This window comes from Peromyscus californicus, unplaced genomic scaffold (assembly GCF_007827085.1).
Source record: "Peromyscus californicus insignis strain IS unplaced genomic scaffold, ASM782708v3 Scaffold_6__1_contigs__length_162567912, whole genome shotgun sequence".
NCBI classification, from domain to species: Eukaryota; Metazoa; Chordata; class Mammalia; order Rodentia; family Cricetidae; genus Peromyscus; species Peromyscus californicus.
The window spans coordinates 13369067-13384744 of record NW_026294584.1 but is presented as its reverse complement, the minus strand read 5'-3'; the positions used below and the strand labels follow the sequence as shown (position 1 = coordinate 13384744).

At 40.5% G+C, this 15678-nt stretch overlaps 2 protein-coding genes across 6 annotated transcripts in view; one reads left to right on the top strand and one right to left on the bottom strand.

The window, feature by feature from the left end:
• Nucleotides 1-619, bottom strand: part of Dbf4 (DBF4 zinc finger) — a 30900-nt gene extending 30281 nt beyond the window's left edge. For both annotated transcript variants that reach the window (XM_052721324.1, XM_052721325.1), the window contains exon 1: nucleotides 342-619. In XM_052721324.1, the coding sequence (XP_052577284.1) occupies nucleotides 342-387 (46 nt within the window). In that variant the 5' untranslated portion in view covers nucleotides 388-619. The remainder of the gene's footprint in view (nucleotides 1-341) is intronic.
• Nucleotides 620-705: 86 nt separating this feature from the next.
• The window catches only part of Slc25a40 (solute carrier family 25 member 40), a 28473-nt gene continuing 13500 nt past the window's right edge, over nucleotides 706-15678 (top strand). For 3 of the 4 annotated variants that reach the window (XR_008214275.1, XM_052719769.1, XM_052719768.1), the window contains exons 1-6: nucleotides 706-910; nucleotides 5335-5405; nucleotides 5525-5648; nucleotides 7495-7554; nucleotides 11114-11220; nucleotides 14282-14349. Coding sequence is in view for 3 of the 4 variants with exons in the window: in XM_052719769.1 (XP_052575729.1) it covers nucleotides 5549-5648; nucleotides 7495-7554; nucleotides 11114-11220; nucleotides 14282-14349 (335 nt within the window). In the remaining variant the exon portion in view is untranslated. Of the gene's footprint in view, nucleotides 911-5334; nucleotides 5406-5524; nucleotides 5649-7494; nucleotides 7555-8690; nucleotides 8740-11113; nucleotides 11221-14281; nucleotides 14350-15678 lie in introns of those variants that run through there. The other variant, XM_052719770.1, reaches the window with a different exon arrangement.

Below are 15678 nucleotides of genomic sequence, written 5' to 3'. Positions count from 1 at the left end.
GCTTTAATTATGAGGGAAGGAACTAACAGTCACAAACGCAGCGGGCGCCGCGCTGGGGCGCTGGGGCGGCGCGGCCGGCCGTCGGGGACCCGCGCATTGTCTCCAGCTTGCACCCCGGGAATGGGGGACGGCAGCTGCGGCCGGAGGGCACGCGGGCCCTGCCGGAGACCCCGGAGACCGAACGCCTTCGGGGCGCCCAGAACCCACCCAAGTGCAGAAGCAGCAGAGCCCCCCGCGGGAAGCCTCCCTGGAATCCACCGTGGAACCGGCCGAGCAGGAAGGGATTAAAGGGACCGCGGCGGCGGGCGGGCGGGCGGGCGGGGGAGGGAGGGGCTCCGTACCGGGGAGAGGCGCTTTGCTGTGGATCCTCATGGTCTCCAGGTTCATGGCAGCCACCAGGCACCTACATGCTGGGTCCGCACCGGGCGCCGCACGGGACGGCCGCGAACACGGAGCTCCGAGGCCCGGCCGCCGCGTCCGCGGGCCGACTTCCACGGCCGGTTCCGGCGCCGAGCCTCCGAGCAGGAAGGGGCTGCAGCGCCGACCTGCGAGCCGCGGCGGTTAAAGATTTGAAAACGCGTCACGCGACCGCGACGCCCAGGCGACGCGCTCCCCGCCCTCCCTGCGCCGGGCCGGCCTCGCGCAAGCTCCGCCTGCCGGGCCGCGCGCGCCGCAGGCCCCGCCCCCGGGCGCTGGCCCCGCCCCTCGCCCCGCCCCCCGGCGCGCCGGCCTGCCTCGCTTCAGACCCCGGCGGGCCGGCGTCCCCGTCCAGCTCGGGCGCCGCGCTGCACACCCCGGAGTGTGGAGCGCCCCCGGGCCGTGGGTGCCGCGAGCCTCGCAGGCCGTGTGGCCAGCATCACCCGCTGCGTTTGCTGCGACCCCCCCCGCCTTGCAGTCGCCTCGCCACCAGGTACGCCACTTAGCCGCGTGTGGGACGCGGGGCCCCGGCTCCCGCCGACCTGGACAGGCCGCAGAGGTGGCCGGGGTGGCGCGGGGCGGGGGTCAGCCCCCGGACCCGACTCTCGCTGCCCTTTGGGGACTTTTGTTCTGTACAGGCCTGTCCTTTGTGTGTGTGTGTGTGTGTGTGTGTGTGTGTATGATTTTTTTTTTTTTTGGCAACAATAAAAGAGTGGAAAATGAAATGTCAGGGTTTTCACCTGTAAAACGGTAGTGATAAATGGGATAATGGTTAAGACGAAACTGAGGGGTTTGTGATTTGTTTTAATTTTGCTTTATAGATGAGAGAACGCCTCATCAACACTTGTTCTGACTATACTTCTGCTTACTCACCCTTACTTGTTTGGTACTGTTTTGCATTTCTTAACTCCTGGCCATAGTAGACCGTCCTTAGTATTGATCTTTAATGTAGTACCTCAGACCAGTCAGTGCAAATAAGTATCTTGAAGCACAGACAGTGAATTGTGAGACTGCTAGGCAAGGTCAGGACACCAAGATGGATTAGGTTTGCTAAAGGAAATGATCTTGATTTGAACAGGTTAAGGATGGAGTCCAGAGCAACACTCGTGGAACTGTCTTTATTACACTGTTTATAAGACAGTTGGAGATACTTTTCTGTATTCACAGAAAAGACTGGGAGCAAGAGCCCGGAAGGGGAGATATACATTAAGAGACATTGTACTGATGGATTTGAGTTCATATACACGTGCTTAACAGATCTTGAGAAGGAGGCGATACAGTTTGAGCAAGCATTTAATTTTTTTTGGGGGGGAACTCAATTTTCAAAATGTAATGTAAACTACAGAAAGAACATGGAATTTCCATGTTTGCAAAATGGTTTAAATGTTTGAGAAGCATGAATACAGACTAGAATTGAAGCCACAAGTGAGGGGTGGAATGCCTTGGAGTAGATAGAGCGTGTGTGTGTGTGTGTGTGTGTGTGTGTGTGTGTGTGTGTGTGTGTGTGTGTGTGATAAAGAAGTAGAGATGGTCAGAGGATAAGGAAATGAGCTTGAGGCTCAGGAGCTGGAAGAGAACTTCGGAACAAAACTTCGTGGTGGGAAGTCGTGGAATTTTCTTACAGAATTGAGGTGGGTCCAGCTTCACTAAACTATAGGAGTTGGATAATTTTGAGGCTTAGTTTTAGTCTATGTGAAAAGGGGGAGATAGATGGATATTCTTGAAAGCACAGTATAGCCTGGCACAGTAAGAGCTCCAAAAATTCCTGTCATTCTGATGAGCCTTGCACAACTTCTCCATTCCCAAGACAGTTCAAAACGGCTAAAACCTGAAGTGGAGGCCTGTGGTTTCGATGTGGGAGATGCCATTCATTTCCTTATGACAGTTTGAATGATCATGTAGATAAGTACAATTTGAATGGTAATATAGCTAAGAACTAGTTTAAAACCGTGGGTTTGAAGTCACAGGTTGAGCAAACTGTTTGATTGTTTAAAAAAAAATGCCAGTAAGGAAAGAGTGATAGAAGGAAAGACTGGGTTTTTTGAAGTTTTCAGGATATGGGAAAGATATAATCATGTTTCTTTTGAAAGTGATGAAAAGTGGAAATGCATTTTATGCTCTTGTGAAAGGTGAGTTATATTTTTGAGACAGGACAGTAAAAGTGTTGGACCTGTGCTGTTAGACTCCATTATGTGTTACGTAAGTGATAATTACAAGCCATGAATGAGCAAAAAAAAATCTACTCACCATGTAGTTAGTAGTATTTCAATCTATCATGCAGTGTCATTTTAAAAAAAAGTTAGTGAAACTCAAATCTTATAGTAGCCACAGGAAGAAGGACTTGGTCATAGACAGAAATCTCCTTACCTGTCCTGTCAGTAGTCAAGCCTATAAAAGAATGTGGTTTATGTTAAAGCAGATCTTGTGGTCCCCCCCACCACCCCCAAGACAGGGTTCTCTGTGTGTAGCTTTGCGCCTTTTCCTGGAACTCACTTGGTAGCCCAGGCTGGTCTCGAACTCACAAAGATCTGCCTGGCTCTGCCTCCCGAGTGCTGGGATTAAAGGCATGCACCACTACCTCCCGGCTAGATCTTGTTTTTGTTGTTTCTCTTTGAGATGATGTCTGCCTGTAGCCCATCCTAGCCCTGGGACTCACTACGTAGCCCAGGCCGGCCTGGAATTCAGTAGAGATCCTCTAGTGTCAGCCTCCCAAGTGCTGGAATTACAGGCATGAGCCACCACACCCAGCTTAAAGTAGATCTTGAAAATGTACCTCATAGAGTCCTTCAGATGAAGGGTTTTCATTCAAGAATAAGTGAATGGGGCCAGAGTTATTTATAGTAAGAAATTGTATTAAAGCATCCTGTTGAGAAAAACTGAAGAACAGTGAGCAGAATTATGTGTGTCCAACTTGTTTGTTTAATTTTGGTAGTTTTTTGTTGTTGTTTATTTGTTTTGTTTTGTTTTTGAGACAGGGTCTCAGTATGTAGTTCTGGCTGCCCTGGAACTCGCTATGTAGATGAGGTTGGCCTCAAAATTCAGAGATCTGCCTGCCTCTGCCTCCTAAGTTCTAGGATTAAAGCTGGAAGCCAACTTGTGGCCCAGCACATTTGTAGATAACCACATATGTCACAATGTCAAAAGTTTGGACAGCCCTGGAATTAACTGGCCATGTATTTGGCTATGAATCAAGAGAAATGAATTCATTTAGAACTGGTCTAGCCTTAAAGTAATTTTATGACCATGGGCAAATTGTAAGTGTGTGTGTGTGTGTGTGTGTGTGTGTGTGTGTGTGTGTGTGTGTGTGTGTGTTCTGGGCACTGAACCTGGTACCTTGTGTTTTACCACTGAGTTACATCTGTAGCCAAATATTAACCCTTATTCTGTAATTTTTTTGTCTGTTAATGAAGTTAATATCTGCTCAGCCTACTTCACCACTTTTGTGATTATCAAAGGAGGCCTAATCTGCTTTTTTCAGATTATGTCACACATAACCAAATATACATTTTATAGTCTTGAGTTTAGACGATGAATACTTTTATAATACCTGTTACTTTCCTTTTTTTTCCTTCCACTTAAGCCTTTCTCGCCAAAAGTTGGGGGTTTTTTTTCTTTCCTATTCATAGACTTAACCTTTATCTACTGCTCACTGTGGCCTCCATTAATAATTATTTGTATTAGATTCATCTGCCAGCTGTCATTATGTAACATTGTGGCAAAAGCGCACAGGCGAGCAGAGAGGTTCAGCTCATGACATCCAGGAAGCAGAGGGAAGGGAGGGGCTGACACATGTAATGAGAGAGGGTTTGTGAACATAAGAGTGATTGGAATGGCGTACAGCCAGTGAAAGGGTACGTTAGTCTCTCCTGGAAAGGAGTTTGTATCAAAATTTGTTTGTGAGTGAGTGACCGAGTTTTGCTGTAAAGTCCAGACTAGTCTGTCGCTCCATCCTTCTGTCTCCGCCTCCTAAGAGCTGGGATGTCCACCACCACACCAGGCTTTGTATTAGTGGTTGTTTGTTTTGTCTGACATTGGGTCTGCCTGTGTAGTCCTGGCTGTGCTGGAATTCACTCTGTAGACCGGGCTGGCCTTGAACTCATAGAGATTCTCTTGTCTGCCTCCTGTAGCTGGGGTTAAAGGAATGTGCCACTACTCCCAGCTCTGTAGTAAGCTTTTAAATATTATAGCCTAGCTGCCTTAGTTTCCTCAACAAGGGAGTGTAGGAGACTACAAAAAGATACATGAATAGGAGATTATATCAGAATGGCTTGCCATTGAGAATTTGACAACAACCTAAGTCTAAGAGATTGTTTAAGCATAATTATACACTCTAAAGCATTAAAAGTGATATAATATTTATCTGTCTGTATTATATTCATAGCAGAGTACTAAGCATAAACAGTATTTACTGTTTTTTCAGAGCAGCATGTACATATATCAATGTCTAAATGTGTTTGTATGTATATATACATATATATGTATATATGACTTCCAAAAAGTAATAAATATTGTCTGTCTCAAGAAGTTTTTATGAGATACCCATTAAGATCATATGTTTTTATTTTATAACTATGCAACAACTACTGATATGCAATAAAGTTATGCATTATTAAATGGTATTCTATTCTAGAATAGAGAAGGTATCTATGCAATGTTTATCTTTAAACATACAGATTTTGTATGTTCTTGTTGGTTAGCTGCTTTTCCTCTGGCTTTGGGCAGAGGGTGTTTCTTTACCTATTGGTTACCTGTCCTGCAAATGTAATGCTACTCATACAGCTTAGCCAAACACGTTCTTATCAGAGGGCGTGTGCTATTAATGGCAGTTACACACTAGCTTTCATCTGTAACTTACTTACTTTGGGCAGTGATAAAAATGTGCTTTGATACGAATTTTATTCTGTTTTATTTTTGCAGTGCTTTGGATCAAACCCAAGACTTGAGCATGTTAGGCAAGCACTCCTGATATTGCTTTTATAGTTTAGCAGGTAATGTTGAAGATATTTTCCACTCAATTTTATTACATATATATATATATATATACATATACATTTTATGTATTATATATATGTGTGCACATATATTATTTTATATTTTGCTTCAACAGATTCTTTTTCGACTAGTTAAAAATATGGAGCCAGAAACCGAGGGGCCACCACCAACAGTCCAAGTGACACCTCTTCAGCAAATGATTGCCTCTTGTACTGGAGCTATATTGACATCACTAATGGGTAAAATTATGTACCAGTACAGATTATGCAACTTTGAATGTTCCATTAGAGTTTATTATCTGTGAAGTAATGATATTATTTTTGAGGGATGTGTGTATGGGATGTGTGTATGTATACATACTTGTTGTTTGTGTATGAGTACATGTGACAGCCAGAAGTCAATGTCAACATCTTCTGTGCTCTTTACCTTATTCCTGTGTGTGCCTGTGTATATATGTGTGTGCATATGCATGCATGCATATGTGTATGCAAGTGTGTGTGGAGGCCAGAGTTCGATGTTGGATGTCTTCTTCAGTCCTGCTCCACTTAATTTTTTGAGACAGCCTCTCACTCAGCTGAAGCTTAATGATTGACTAGCAAGCCCCCAAGGATCCTCCTGTCTTTGCCACCCCAGTGCTAGGATTACAGTCCAGTGCCACTGGGCCCAATGTTTAACATGGGTGAAGGGGATTCAAACCCTAGTCTGCATTCTTGTGTAGCAAGCACTTCACTGGGTCATCTCAGCTCCCAGACTAATGATAGTATACAACATGTAGGATGCCAGAATTTCTTCATCAGCACAATGATGGGAAAAAGAACAGAAAAGGAAGAGAATTGAGTTTCTGTCCTTGCCTGTTCACTCACAGGTCGTGGCTACACTCTCGAATACCAATTTTTCTGAGGTTTATCTTTTAATTGAAAATAAGAAGTTTCAGCTGGGTGCGGGGACACATGACTTTAATCTCAGGATTTGGAAAGCAAAGGCATGTAGATCTTTGCAGGGCGGCCTGGTATACATAAGAGTTCCAGGACAACTAGGGCTACATAATAGAGAAACAAAACAAAACAAAAAAGCAAAAGAAAATGGAGGAAGAAAATTGGTTGGTTTTAAAATAAGTTATCGGAGGTCCCTAAAAACAGTATTAAACTTTTACAGTTCCCTTATGTCTTTTAGGAAATAGAAAAGGAATAAAACATTTACATATGGAATAATATAATTTTGGGCAACTTAATTTAAGTTTCTAAGGATTACGTTTTTATGTTTCATATAGTGCATTTCTTATAGACATAGCCAAATGGCATACATGATACCTTACCATTTGAATGATTTTTAAGTTGGCTAATTTATTTAATTAAGATAAGAAGTGATTAGAACATATAAACCAGTTGCTTTGTGGTGTATATTTAGGTCAGCATTCAAGTTAATAATGACTTTACAAATTATCTAATGTGACTTTCTTGTTCTTTGATAGAGAATAGTTTTCTTGAAACCACAATTTGGTATTTTTATCTTATTTTCATGAAATAGAGGATGCAAATGAAAATAAGATGCAGATTTTCTTTGTTGTTCCTAATGCTGAAGATGATTTATGGCTAGTCTACCCCAAATTTTGTTTCCTACAGGCTTTATTTGATGCAGATAAATTGATCAGGTTGGGAAGACTAGCACTGTCTGAGTTTTAGTTACTTGTAATATGAAGTTTTTCTCAAATTTTTAGACTTTTAGGACTTTCATTCATTGCTTTAAAGAACATATTTTTTATAAGTGTAGTGCTTTGGTTTTAACACACTGTGTTAAATTCCATTTGGAATTGTAGTTGCAGATAGGAATGACTTGTACTTGTGAGAAGTGATTCGAAGTTTGTCTTCACTAGCTGAGGACAGAAATATGGAGAACTGCATTTAGGAGCAGTAAGTAGAACACCTCAGTGGTGAAACACACATTCAGTGCTGTTTTTAGATAAACACTTTATCCATTGCATAGAAATGAGGAAAAGTATGAATTGATGTATAGTTTTTTAAATGACCATATATGTCTTAGAGAATTAGAGATAACATATCTTAATTAAAATTTCTATATTCATAGTGACACCCCTGGATGTTATTAAGATTCGACTCCAAGTCCAGAACAACCCATTCCCCAAAGGTATGTATATTCGATACCCTGACAGTATTGTTAGACTTTTTAAAAATGTTACTGTGCTCATTTTTGTTTGCATAATATTTCTGTTAATTTTATTAGAATTAATACCTTATCTAGAAACATTTTTTTCACCTTTTAATTGTACCCAATGAGGTGTAGGCAGAAAAAATGTGTATGGTAGTATCCTTTATTTATTGTATATAAATACATCTATCCATCTATATTGTAACATTTTTATGGACTACCTTACTGAAGTAGAGAATGACTATATATGTGAGTATATGCTATTCAGGTAAGAATAGCCCCTTTCTGTCCCTTTAGGAAAGAACAGGTTTCTAAGAGATAACAACAAAACATAGCAAAATAAAATACAGTAAGATAAAACAAAACCATCACATTGAAGTTGGACAAGACACGCCAACAGGAGGAAAAGAGCCTAAGAGAAGGCACAAGCATCAGAGACCCACTCGTTTACACTCTCAGGGTCCCATAAAAACACTAAACTGGAAGCTATAACAGACACACAAAGGACCTGGTACAGACCCAAGCAGGCTCTGTGCATGCTGTTTCTCTGGTGAGGGACATCTTGATGGCTTCTAATACCTGGCTATTATGAATCAGTGAACATGATTGAACAAGTGTTTCTGTGGTAGGATGAAGTGTCCTTTGGGCATATGCCCAAGAGCGGTGTAACTGGATCTTGGGGTAGGTTGATTCCCGTCTTCCTGAGGAACCATCACACTGATTCCCAGAATGGCTATACAAGTTTGCACTCCCTCCATACCTTGTGTAAGGGGAACACCCCCACAAGCTATGGAGGAATGTTTCCCTTCCTCCACATCCTCGCCAGCCTGAGTTGCCACTTGTTATTGATCTCAGCTGTTTTGACAGATGTAAGATGAAATCTCAAAGTAGTTTTGATTGGCATTTCCATGATGACTAAGGATGTTGAACATATTTTTAAAGTATTTTAACGAACTTATTGGTTTTCTTGATTTCAGCCCTGAGTTTGATTATTTCTTGCCATCTATTCCTTTTGGGTGTGATTTCTTCTGTTCTAAAGCTTTCAGAAGTGCTGTTAAGTGTGAGGTCTCTCTGCTTTGGTTTTTTTTTTTTTAATTTAATTTTATTTTATGTAGGTACCCAGTGCTATGGACTTTCCTCTTAGAACCACCTTCATTGGGTCCTGTAAGTGTGGGTGTGCCTTGTACTTTTTCTCATTCAGTTCTAGAAAGTCTTTAACTTTCGTCTTGATGCAGTTTTCATTCAGTAATGAGTTGCTTAGTTTCTGTGAGTTTGTAGACTTTCTTCTGTCTGTTGTTGATATCCAGTTTTATCTGTGGTGGTCAGACAGGATATAGGGTTTCAGCGTTCTTATATCTGTTAAGACTTGCGTTGTGTCCTAGTATGTGGTCGGCTTTGGAGAAAATTCCATGAGGTGCAGAGAAGAAGGTATATTCTCTTGTGTTTGGCTGAAATGTTTTATAATATCTGTTAGGTCCATTTGGTTTAGAATAACAGTTAACTCCAGCATTTCACTGTTTAGTTTTTGTCTGGATGACCTGTCTGTTGGTGTGAGTAGGGTGTTGAGGTCTCTCTCCCACTATCAGTGTGTGAGGGTCAATATGTAATTTAAGCTGTAGTAGTGTTTCCTTTGTGAACTTGAGTGCCCTTGTGTTTGGGGCATAATTATTAAAAATTGAAATGTCCTATTGGTGAATTTTCCCTTTGAATATGTAGTGTCCTTCCCTAGCTAATCTGATAGTTTTGGTTTGAAGTCTATTTTGTCAGATATTAAAATGGCTACACCAGCTTGCTTCTTAGGTTCATCTGCTTGGAATATCTTTTTCCACTCTTTATAACCCTGAGTTGACAGCTGTCCTTGATGTTGAGGTGTGTTTCTTGTATACAGCAGAAGGATGGGTCATGTTTGTGTGTTTCCCATTTTGATTTGCTGGTCTGGGATTGTTTGTTCCTTGTGCTTTTGGGGGTGGTTAACCTCTTTACATTGAAGTGTTCTCTCTGGCACCTTCTGTAGGTGTAGATTTGTAGATAGATACTGTTTAAATGTGGTTTTATCATGAAATGACTTATTTCTCCATCTGTTGTGATCGGAAGTTTTGCTGGATATAAGAGTGTGGCCTGGCATCTGTGGTCTCTTAAGAGTCTGTAGAACATCTGTCCAGACTTTCAGAGTCTCTGTTGAGAAGTGATATTTTAATAGGTCTGCTTCTATATGTTACTTGTCCCTTGCAGCTTTTAATAAAAATTCTTTGTTCTGTACATTTAGTATTCCAGAGGAAAACTTGGTAGAGTTGGGCCTGGAATAATAGGATGAGTGGGGAGGAAGGTTGGAGAGGATCTTCCTGATTAACTGGACATGGGGGCAGAAAGGAGGGGGAGGCCACAGCTATTGTCTGCTACAGAGATGGGCGTGAGACTGGGGAACTGGATTTGGAGGAGAGAAGGGAGAGATGAAGGTCTGCAGTTAGACCTGTTTCCCTGTTATTTTACCTGTTTCCCTCTGTTATTTTATATTGCAAGATTGTTCATTATTGGTGTAATTATTGAGTCCACTCCACGTAGTTAAAAGGAGATTTATTTAATGGCGTAACTTACAAATTAAGGGATAGGTAGGTCGCGGGGTCTGGGGAAAGTGTATCGCAGTCCAGCGGTGTTCTCTGGAGCTCTGCTTGGGCCACCTCCACCATCCAGGGTCCCGCAACCGAGAGTGCTCTCCCCATCCAGATCTCGGGTCCCCAGGCGCCTCCCTTGGCCCCGCCTTGTAGGCATGACAGTTGCTGAAGTCTCAATGGGGGTTGGAACTTCCAGATCAAAGCTGGAATGGCTACCCACTACAGTTCATTATATGACTCTGTGTGGAATTTGATAAAAGTAATTCTATATTTTATCAGAAGGAAAGAATACCAATTCTATAGTCAGTCTTGAGTATATACAAATAAAGGTGAAATGAACCATCGTATTTCAGATAAGGATGAGTGAATAGTAAAAAAAGACTTTTGTACATTAAAGAACGTTGTGGAAGCAGAAGGGGATGCTTAGACTTGTAGGTTAAGACACACAGAATTACATGTCATTGAACAGAGAAGACATTAGAACAAGTTGTGTTAAGTTAGTAGAGCTGACAGCTGGTAGACAGAGCAGTACAAATGGAGAAAAGGACAAGCATTGCACTACTTACATTAGTAACTTATGTTTTCACATGAATGTCCCTTGTGTGCAGGAGTTGACATGCAAACATGCTGCTCTTTCTGTCTTCCATCTCCCATCCCTTAGTAACCAAAAATATACTACTGCAAATTTTTTTTCTAAAGCTATGGTTCTGAAAATATAAAAGCCACTAATTCATGTTGTCACTTTTCACAGTGTGAGTTTAGAGACCACTACTGACTTACCTTAAGCAAAATTGAACTAATTGTGTGTGCTCCATCCTAGAGTTTCTCTTTCCATACTTTTCTAGTCTCACTGTACTTGCAGTTTATCTGTAAAAACAATGTAATTATAGGAAGTAACTCCTGGTTATTGGATTCTTCTTTATTAGGAAAGTGTTTTGTGTACAGTAACGGACTCATGGACCATATGTGTGTCTGTGACAATGGAAGCAAGAAAGCATGGTATAAGAAGCCAGGGAATTTCCAGGGAACGTTGGTAAGGAGATGCTTTTGTTTGGAGTCTTTATATGTTTTCTGTTCTTTCATTTATTCTTATATATGGCTTTCTAATTATAAAGGAATTAAAATTCATCATACCAAATCATGGTAAAGAAAAGTATTTCTTTCCTTTATAACTTATTCATCTTGTTTATATAGGAAAAAGAAGTAGCTTTTTAAAGTTATTTTTAAATTTTTTGAGAATTGTAACTCTCCCATATTTTTAAAAACATACAAACAGACTCATGTATGTTTGTCCCGTATCCTTGGTGGTATTAACATTAATGCACTTCTAAAGAGAGTACTGTGTGGACTTTCTTGTTTCCCTTGAAGAACAATACCCATTTTATTTGTTCTCTCAGCCACTCTGTAACCCCTGGCAACCTCTAATCTGTTCTTAATTTAGAAAACTTGGTCCTGTAAAAAATGCTATATAAATGGAATCGTGGCAATATGCTACTTTAGGTGTTGCCTGCCATTTTTCACTTACATAACAGTCTGGAGATGCATCCAGGCTCTTGTATGAGTCCATTATTTGCTTCTGGTTTATTGCTCAACAGTTTGGTGTAGATGTGCCACATTTCCATTTAGGGTTGTTTGCAGTTCTCAGATATTGTGAGTAAAAGCTGCTACATTCATTTTGTTTGCCTGGGGCGGGGGAGCAGTATGTGAGATAAACTTATTCTTTAATATCTCTAAGATTTTTTGGAGGAATTATATTACACTTCTGTTCCAACTTAGGGTGAAACAACATCTTTAATTTGTTGGGTCTTGCATTGAATTTTGTTTTGTTTTGGTTTTTCAAATAGTGTCTCTCCGTATAATTCTAGCTGGCCTGGAGCTTCATATGTAGACCAAACTGGCCTCTAACCCATGGAGATCTGCCTCCCAAGAACTGGGATTAAAGTTGTGTGCCACCAAGCCCAGCTTCCAGTGCATTTTAAATCTACTTGCAACACTATAATTGAAACATTTCTTTTTCTTAAAGATAAGTTTTAAATTCACTGTCAATTTTTGTCATTTAATTAATAGACACATTCTATTAATGCAGTTACAGGTGTCAGGGTTTCCACTTGCCTCTTCCTGTTCTTTTGTTTGTTTCTGTTACTTCTCTTGCCCTCCTTTGTGTCACGTGTCTTATCATTCCGTTTTCAGCAGTCATGCTGTTGTGTATGTGTTTCTTAGCTGAAGCAGTCCAATTCTTTTTTCTAACTTCAAGTATGTTGATAAATGATCATTCTATGTTTTTGTTTTGTTTTTAACATTAGCTGTTTTGAAATCTTTGTCAGGGAACTCAGACATCTTAGCTCATTTCCAGTGTTTATTATTGTCTTGTCTTCATTTAGTATAACACCTTCCTAGTTCTTAGAATGGGCATTTTGAGTGTTGTTATTAAATCTCAAGTTCCAGTTAAACATTTTGTTTAAACTTTTTTTTGGGGGGTGGCGTAGGGGACTGTTTCACAAAGGAAGAGTGAGTATCACATGGTTAATGCAGCATAGCTAGAAATCTAGGTTCTTCACTCACCTCCAATTGGCAGCAAGTTTGGGGGGAAACTTTACTGTTGGGCAGAAGTGGGAGTTTTGGCTCTTGCCACTGGTTCTGAGATGGAGTGACCTCATGACTGTCAGACGATGGCACGGATCCTCCCTCTCCACTATTCCTCTTCTGACACCTCCTTAGTGTAGTAGACAGACATGTTATCTGAGGGACAGGAGTTTCACCTTGTTGGTCTTCTGTAATGCCAACCCACTGAAGGTGTTAGAGTGCCTCATTGCAGCCTTGTGAGGAAAATCTCCACGACCTTCTTGGTTTTTGCTGGTGTGGTTCCGAGCAGTGGTTAGCTGGAGGAGAGCAAATGTGTCCTATAAGTTCTCTCTTCCCAAGCGTCCTTTTACCCACTTGTGAGTGGCTTTTCTCAACAGTCTTTTAAGGTACAGTGTTGTGATTGTGTCCACATCTTTTTAGTTGTATAGCATACTACTTTATGACTATAACTTGTTTTATTTCTCTGCTTATTAGTTGATGGGCATTTAAGTTATTTCCACTTCAGCAAGTGAATAATGTAGTTATGAACATTTAAATTTTTGTGTGAACGTGTGTTTTAATATCTCCTGCATGTGTATCTAGAGTTGAATTTTGGGGTTTTGTGGTGCCACTTTGCTTAACTTTTTAAGAAACTGCCAAACTGTTTTGCAAAGTGGGTGTACCATTTTACTTTCTCATAAGCAATATATGAGGCTTCCAGATTCTCCAGTCCTCACTGGGACCTTTTTCTCCTTCTCCCCTTTCCTCCCGTCCTCCTTCCCTCCATTCTGAGTTTGTATTATTAAGTTGTAAGAATTTGTCTGTTCATGGCAGGCTTCACTTTAGTTTCTGACTGCTTTTAATTTCTCTCAAGATACTTCAGAAAGTGGTCTTTAATGACACTGTCTCAAATGTCATACTTAAGAGAGTATCTGTGATCAATTCTGTACTTCCTTTTTATAGTAATCTTATAAAAACTTTTTATTTAAAAAATTTTAATTTATGTGTATGTGTCTGTGTGAATCTGTGCCCACATGTGTGTGAGTACCCACAGAGGCCAGAAGACAGCATCAGATCCCTTTGGTATATGTGTCTGTGTGAATCTGTGCCCACATGTGTGTCAGTACCCACAGAGGCCAGAAGACAGCATCAGATTCCTTTGGAGCTGGACTTACAGGCAGTTGTGAGCCACCTAACATGGGTGTTGGGATCTGAACTCAGGACCTCTGGAAGAGCAAGCTTCACTGCTAGCCATCTTTCCAGCCCCTCAAAAGCTTGTTAGGTAGAAACAAAGTAAAATAAGTTAAAAAAAAAAAAAAAAAGAACAAGTAATGGAAACTTCAGTGTGTAAGAATACATTCCACCTTATATATGTGAAATTGTCTTTGTTTTTTTAAGAATGGGCATCCACAAGTCCAAGAAACTTGTATTTTAGAAATGGATGTTTAAAATATTTAGATTATCAATTATTACTATAAATTTTTATCAGGTTTAAAGATATATTTTTGTTTACCTTTCTATTGTAATTTTAGGATGCCTTTTTAAAAATTCTTCGAAATGAGGGCATTAAATCCCTTTGGAGTGGCCTGCCTCCTACTCTGTAAGTTGAAATTTACTATGTTTTCTGCTAAGCATGGTTATAATCAGCCTGGTTGAACAGACTCTTGCATTTTAATATTAGGACTCTTTCATTTCCTGAAGTATTGGTTTATGAGTTTCACAACTGTACATTTGATGTCCTAGAAGGACTCACAGAACTCAGGGAAGGTTATATTCATGTATATGGTCCATTACAGTTACAGCATACCAGGTATAATTGGGAAGGAAAAAGACACATGTCACTTTCTAAAATCCTTTTCCTGGCATAGCACAGGATGTACTTACTCTGGCAACAAGTAACTGCAGTGTGTGAAGTATTTCTGCCTTGGAAAACTCACCTGAGTTTCAGAATGTAGTGATTATTGCATGTTGGCTACATGGAACATTCTGTTTTTGCAGCTGAAAAAATGTCATACCCCAGAAAGAAAGTAGTTGTATATCACAAATCACACTGTTACATAGTCAGTCTAGACAAATTGTTGTAGAACTTCAGACATATCTAAAGTACTATCCTCAGGAACATTCTAGTGGCTAAAGGTTAGCATACAGATTGGCCCTCGTGAAGATATTATAGGAAACTTAAGCAACTATGCCCTCTGTGTTGTTTTTGCTGTCTACGTTTTTTGTTTTGGTTTTGTAATAAAAATCAATAATTTTGTGTTTTTCTTTTTATTGTACTAAAACTGTAAGGTATGTTGGATATTTATATATCCAATTCTGGTTCTCTACTAAGTACAAATTTGTGAATGAATATGGTAAACTCGCAAAGCTAAATGTAAAAGCTCCAGCAAATGTTTTGGCTTCCTTTGTTTTATTTGTTTTTCACAACTTTGTCTGTCTTTCAGAGAGGATTATTCAATCTTGAGTCATATTTGAGGCATATATTTTAATGCCTAAGATGATTTCTTTTTAAAAAGATATTTTTATTTAACTTATTTTATGTACATTGGTGTGAAGGTGTCAGATTCCCTGGAACTGGAGTGATAGACAGTTGTGAGCTGCCATGTGGGTGCTGGGAATTGAACCCAGGTCCTCTGGAAGAGCAGCCAGTGCTCTTAACCAGTGAGCCATCTCTCCAGTCCCCTAAGGTGATTTCTTACTGCATTAATCTATATGACATACTGCTGCCTGAAAGTTTTACTTGAATTTAGTTAGTAATTCCCTTTGATATCAGAATTCCCTCACAATTAACATGTATAATCCTGGCAGTGTAACTGTAATCTACTTCTTATAAGCCACTGTGATGTATGATCTGTGGTTTAAAACTGTTTTACAGTTGTTCTTAGACTTTTTAGAGAAATTGGGGTTGGGAAGCCGGCTCAAATGATGG